This window comes from Xylocopa sonorina, chromosome 11 (genome assembly GCF_050948175.1).
Source record: "Xylocopa sonorina isolate GNS202 chromosome 11, iyXylSono1_principal, whole genome shotgun sequence".
Lineage (NCBI taxonomy): Eukaryota > Metazoa > Arthropoda > Insecta > Hymenoptera > Apidae > Xylocopa > Xylocopa sonorina.
Genome location: NC_135203.1, coordinates 8,132,986 through 8,139,430, shown reverse-complemented (window position 1 = coordinate 8,139,430; position 6,445 = coordinate 8,132,986). Strand labels below are relative to the sequence as shown.

Below are 6,445 nucleotides of genomic sequence, written 5' to 3'. Positions count from 1 at the left end.
GCTATATTGGATCAGATTTGGTTTGAAAATTATATCGATCCTCTTGAGAGGAATACATTCTATGAAAAAGAAATAAATGTTGAATGATGCATCATGTAAAGTATATACGTCAGCTACAATGAAACGTGATTATTATTCCTTTACAAGATTTGTAGCGAAACCCGACCGCGCAACCATTTTGAATACATATAAAAATATTACTTCGTTAACCATTCCACTTTGTTACGCTTTTTTGTTATTATTAAAAGCATCGATATAATGCTCGAAATGTATTGTGCCGTTCTGCCGCGCATTATACGTATCACGGTATTCATCGTTGGTGGTCGACGGAACGTAAACAGGGAATTCAATGTCGCTCGGTGGCCATCGTCACAGTGGATGTATATTGAAAACGTATAAACACGAAAGAATTGAAATATTGTAAAAGAGAAGCTTCGTGATTGAATAGGGAACAATGGGATCGTAATGTTCGAGGAACCGCCACGATCGAGGTGGTCACGTGATTTTAGTTTCAGGCAACCTGCCACTGTTCCACAATGACCACTCGTATCGCTTAACGTCACAGATTATCGCTTGTGTATCTATGCATAGAACGTACTCACCGTTCTTGTTGTGTTCTCCTTGTCTGACGGCGGGCACAACTCCGAAACGTAGCCTGTTCCAGAGACTTCGAAACTGCGACGACCGCAACTGTGACATTTCCATTTGCAGAGAGTGGAAAACAGCCCCGTGCGCGGCGTGCGAATCATATAAAATACATTACGGCTATCGAGAAACTTCACACGTTCGAGCGTCTTTAATAAATCGTAGCACACCGTGTAACTATCGCGTAACGTTTTCGTCGAACGTTTACGAGAAACGGAAATCGAATGTAGCGAACAACGCGCTGGCAGGGTACCGCTGTAAGTCCAAAAAGGGGGTGAGTTGGAGCGTCACTTGAGCAAGCTGCTGAGTCACTGTTGTTCGTATATTCACACGCGATCACACACGCGTGAAACATCGATGGAATAATAGAGAACAATCCGTACGAATCGCGAAACGTATCACAAACTTATCACGCAGAAACGAACGACTCGTATTTAGGATTTACGCGCGTAGAAACGAAGTTTCTACCGAGCCGCGCCACGCCTCGAGAGCTACTGTCGTGAGGTCGGCCAGCTGTCGGTCACGAAACTCGGTCGGGAATTTCCGTCGGAGTACGTTGAACACGAATCTGCTGTAACAAAGAATGATACAATATACAATTAGAGGATGTTAAATAAATAAAAATAATGAAAAATAAAAGTATGATATATTTGCTTATATAAAATTATATATAATTATATTAAAACTTATATTAAAGTTACATTAACATTTTATTCGACTGTAGTTACGAGTCTATAGATCTAGCTTTTTATTACTGGATGATCGTATGGCAGGATACGATATATTATACCTCTCAAAAGAAATATTCCTTTACGTCAGCTGGCATTATCGGTACCCCATGGAAAACACAAGAAAATACTGAAGAGAACAGTAACCGTATACAGAAAAACTAGAATTACTTTAACTGGTACACTAGCTGATACGTAATGACAGTATTAAACGTTCGTTGATCAGTAAGAAAGTTTTAGGTGTGTATCTTCAAACGGTATCATCGATTTAACCGACAGTCGCGAAGCAACCCCTATCGTGGGGGTTGCAAAGTACTGTGCCCTCCACCACGTCCTATACGCATGTCCTGAATTGGGTAAAAATTTGTTTGATCGATAGTCGAAATTAAACGCGAGCTGCACAGCTCCATAGATGTCACGATGCAGTGTTTGCTGATCAAATTTACTTGCAAATAGTTATTGACGTTTACACGCTTCTTGATTCCGAAATTTCAGGCAACATGAGTGCCTCGTGCAAGCCCGAATGCAAGCGGTATAATCACCGTGGAGGAAAAATCAAAATCGATGGAAAAAAGTACGTGGATCTCGCGAATGTGCCTTTACATTTTCATGGTTGGATTTCTGAAAAATTCATTGGTTAGCAGATGGGAATATCCGATTCCAAAGTCGAAGGAATATTGGGAGAAGTTCTGCGAGGATGAGGAGGAAAAATTGATCGTAGTAAGGAATCCTTTTCTCAAATTATCATCTCACCTTCCGTCCAAAAATTATTCTGAATATATTAACATTCACGCACGCGTTAACGATAACGTTTCTACACAAATTTCTTCTTCTAATTCATCTGTAGAGCATTGTGGGGCGTCCAACAATTCTTTGCGCAAGTTAATTCCTACAGCACCGTCGTTAATGACTTCGCATCAAGCTGCTTCAAAAATTCTGAGTAGAACGTGCAATCTTGCCACGTCGAGCAAAGTTATACGAGTCCCAAAATTACACACCCTCGATCCTCAACCTAGTTGCGGCAAAATTCTCTTCAACAAAGTGGATCATATTCGCGTCCCTATCAGTAACCAAAATGAGCTAAAAGTACAAAGCAGCGGTTCTTTGACTCTACCAGATCTCGAGACGTTCCCTACATCGTCAGATTTTCAATTAACGCTGAATAAGTTACGGAAACAATTAAAATTGCCAGAGGAAAAAGACTTTAATGTCAAGGATCAGCCCTGACGTAAAACTGCTGAATTCAGAGATAAAAAATCTTCGACAGATCAGTCTACAATAGACAAAATTGAAAAGGACAGTCGAAAAGGGATGACGGATGATGATTTTTTAAAGTATTCCGCTCGTTACGCTTATAAGGCATTGAAACGAGTAACGAAGAGAAGAAATCCAGATTTCAAATTCGAAACTATGGATCGATTGCAACGAAAATCGCTCCTTAAATCGAACAGTGATTCTCTATCGAACGACGATGAAGAACTGAACATCGAGGGACATAGACCGAACGGAAAGCCTCCTAAAATAAAGTCGTTCAAAGATTTCATCGAACTCCCACGCGTTGATGTTGAATTCGAAACTCTGAAATCTGACGAGACGATATCGAGGACCGTTCCCACGGATTCGCGTTCGACATCAGGATCAAGTCCAGAATTCGTGTACCCAGAGAAATGGGAGAATGCTTTCGATCACGTTCTATCATTGATTCCAAAAATGTCCACTTTCCAAAGAAAGAGTCGAGACAGATGCTTGCCGTGTATGTTGAAACCATTTGAAGCGCCCCTAGAACGTAAGATATCCCTTCCCAGAACCGCCTTACGAAGGATCATAAATCGGGTAAGCGTCACGGAGTCATTCAAAGATTCCTCCGAAGACAGCGACTCTATTTCTGCCAGCATGCCAAGCTTTGAAAGTGAAATAGAAAGAATCCTCGGGCACGAAGTTGAAACGAGCCGCGTTACATTCGAGGAGAAATCCAATGGTTCTAAAAGTCGGGTCGTTACAGCGGTTGCTTCCTCTTTCGAAGGAAAACGCGAGCAACTAGCAGAAACAGCGGGGCAAAAGAGTATCTCGGAATCAGAGTCCCCGTGTAAAGCGATTACAAAGGAAGCCAAAGGGGATCAGCGAGACGATGATATAACTTCGACAAATTTGAACGACCCTACGGGAAGTTCTGCGCGAGTTACGTCTCTGGAACGGACGAAAGTTCCGTCCTCGTTCCACAGTGGAAGCTCCGGGGAAGACGATTCGATTGTCCTCTCGATCAGCGACGATCAGCCTAAGCCCAAATACTTGGTACCATGTCACGCTCCCACGAATTTCAGGCCAAGCTTGGACCCGTTGAGAGCTTTGAGGAACAGAAAACCAACGACCCTGCAGGATCGAATTGCCTTCCTCGAATCGACGTCCACGAGGAGGAACACGTCCACCGACGATTACGCGAGCGTTTCAGAAAAACCGGGATCCGTGCCCAAGGAACTTCTCGGGAAAGACAAAACCGTCAACGAGGGAAAACCCGCGCCGCCTCCTTTAACGAAAGCGAAGTCGGTCGCGGAGAAATTGACGCTCGAAAAGAAGGAAACGCGCACGGAGAGACGGCCTGTACTCAGAAAGGGAAGTAGCTGCTCGAGCTTTCCAGTATTAGCGGATACGGCGTCCAATAAGACGGAAATGCATCGCGACGCGTCAAAGGAGGCATCGAGTGGATTGGAGACGATCCGCGACGATAACATTTTAAAAACACCACTCGCGTCCGATTCGACGAGGGTCGAGACGAAATTGCCGCTCGCACTTTCGAACGAGATCGCGAGAATCGTCGAGAACCTTGACGAGAATTCTACGTCGACGAGCATGTTGGATGCCCTGTGCAAAGAATTTTTGGAACGCCTCTCGAGCAGTGCTGAGAACGACGATTCGATCGCGGTGAAACGTAAAAGGATAGCCGCGACGCTGACTGGGTTGTTAGTCGAATCTAAACGTTATTTGTACCCCGACAAGTTCCCCTCTGACTTACTTTTCTCCACGAGTCAGCCGCCGCCTTGCAACTCCCGGCTCCTCAAACGAATCCTTCCCTTAAAGACCTACAATCTCGTTGCGCCTCTATTGGGAATGCAGGAATATTACCCGAAAAAGGAAGCTGTGTTTCGAGTCGAGGTCGAGGGAACCGCTCGGCTAGACGAGCAAGCTGTCCATGAAACTTCGTCCAGCTTAGAGGTAAATTTCCAGCGAAAAACGCGTGCGTTCCAATGCACACGCGTTCTCGGCCCACTATTTATACTTTAACAAGTTGCTCCACTTCGATTCATCTTTTTAAAGATAGCCCTTTTTATAATTATCAAGGTGCATCCACCGACACCGAGAGGCACCGAATCATGCGACGAGGGGAAAGTGGGTCATCGTAGATACAATCCTTACGCTCTATTTCTGATGAAACCAAGACGTAAGGTGCGATATTAGATTGATAGCGATAGCATAATTCCCCGACGACAGAAGGGAGACTAAGAGAAGAGGAAGAAAAAAAAGAAAGAAAACGTCGAGCGAAAAAGGGAGGAAAAGAAATAATGTCTTTGCGCGTCAGGTGGTTACGTGGCGTCCTTTGACCAAACGCGACCTCGAAGGCTACGATCCGGACGCCACGCTCGAGATGAGAGCCGACAACTCGATGAAGAGGATATGCCAGGACTTCTGTCAGTGGGTCGAATCTTTAGGTGGGACGGATAACGCCATCGACGAGGAAGTTCTCCGGGACATGTTCGAAATCGATTTCACCGCGGAAGCTTGCAGAGCGATGCAGGTTAAATACAGAAATACCGCTGGCATCCATCTTTCGCGTCTCGCGGGGCAACTTTTAATCCAACCCGATATTTACCCGTGTCCTCGTGGAAAAAAAGAGCAGAGGGGGGAAAAAAGAACGCGATTGCTCGCGACGACGATCCAGGCACAATCGGGGAATATTTAATTCCCGCGGAATATCCGGGCAAGACTCTAATTACTTTAAACAGCACGCCCTGGGGTGGATAGTGTTCCGTCTCCGTGTTCGAAACTCGTGAAAAGTTTGTTCGGCTGTTCTGTTTAATTGCATCTGAATACTTTATTCTTAGTTTCTTCTAAACAACAGGTATCGATCGAGGAGATGCCGGTGGTGCCCGCGGAGGTAGCCTTAACGAGAAACTGTCCCGGCGCGAGCAAGCTGAACATGACGAAGAGACACGTCGCGAGGGACGCCAGAGCGGAAGAAAGAGCCGCGAGGGTAAGGGCGTTCGGCACGGCTATGCCGCGGGAGCTGCGATTCGTGCCGCCCAATAATCAGGTGCGGGAGAGGTGGCTGCGATGCGAGAACGTGCCCAGGGATATCGAGACGATGGAAGTGGTTTGGAAAGATATTACGCATCTGAGGAGCGTGAGAGGGTTCGTCGAGTGGCTTCAGCAGCATCCAGAGGTAACTGCATTGTTAATCGGCCGGCGAAATTCCGGCAGACCGATCCAGCCGACGGCAGGATGTTCGATCGTTTCGATCCATCTCGTCCCGGGACTGACCTTTGTGCGCGATGCACGCTGCGCTTAAGATAATGGATAATTAAAGCCAGTGTTTGCCGAGTATTAGGGTCTGATGCACCGAAATCCGCTTATCCACTGTTACAGGTACCACGACCGCACGCTTTGAAGAAAATCGCATCAATGGATATTAGACGTCTGAGACAGGCTGAAGATGATGAGATGTTTGCGCATCTCGAAGCGGATGCTAATCAAATCAAGAGCCTGGGAGTGAACGTCAATAGCGAGGACATCTAACAGTGTGGTTACACATTCCGTGTTACGGTCGTGCGCCCTTCTCGCACCTCCAAGTGTCCTGCGCGAATAATGTACCGAACGGTTTGTTGATTCTCGTCTACAATTACCCTTTAATATCGATTCATTGAAACGAATTATTCCAATCCCCGTGAACCGTTCATATTGTCTCTGTTCCCCGAGCGTTTTAAATCGCAAGCGGATGCATGAATATTTTAATTGCATTCGATTGTGCCGCGGTAAATGTCGGGCGAACGCGAAACGAGCATCAAAAATGAACGCGCGCG

General features: G+C 45.8%; 1 protein-coding gene across 1 annotated transcript; it reads left to right on the top strand.

The window, feature by feature from the left end:
* Nucleotides 1-1,873: 1,873 nt before the first annotated feature.
* Nucleotides 1,874-6,161, top strand: LOC143429377 (uncharacterized). Its single transcript, XM_076904980.1, is given in 6 exon segments — nucleotides 1,874-1,947; nucleotides 2,018-4,583; nucleotides 4,710-4,814; nucleotides 4,948-5,163; nucleotides 5,488-5,808; nucleotides 6,012-6,161. Coding segments are annotated over 6 exon segments (3,432 nt in total).
* Nucleotides 6,162-6,445: the final 284 nt, after the last annotated feature.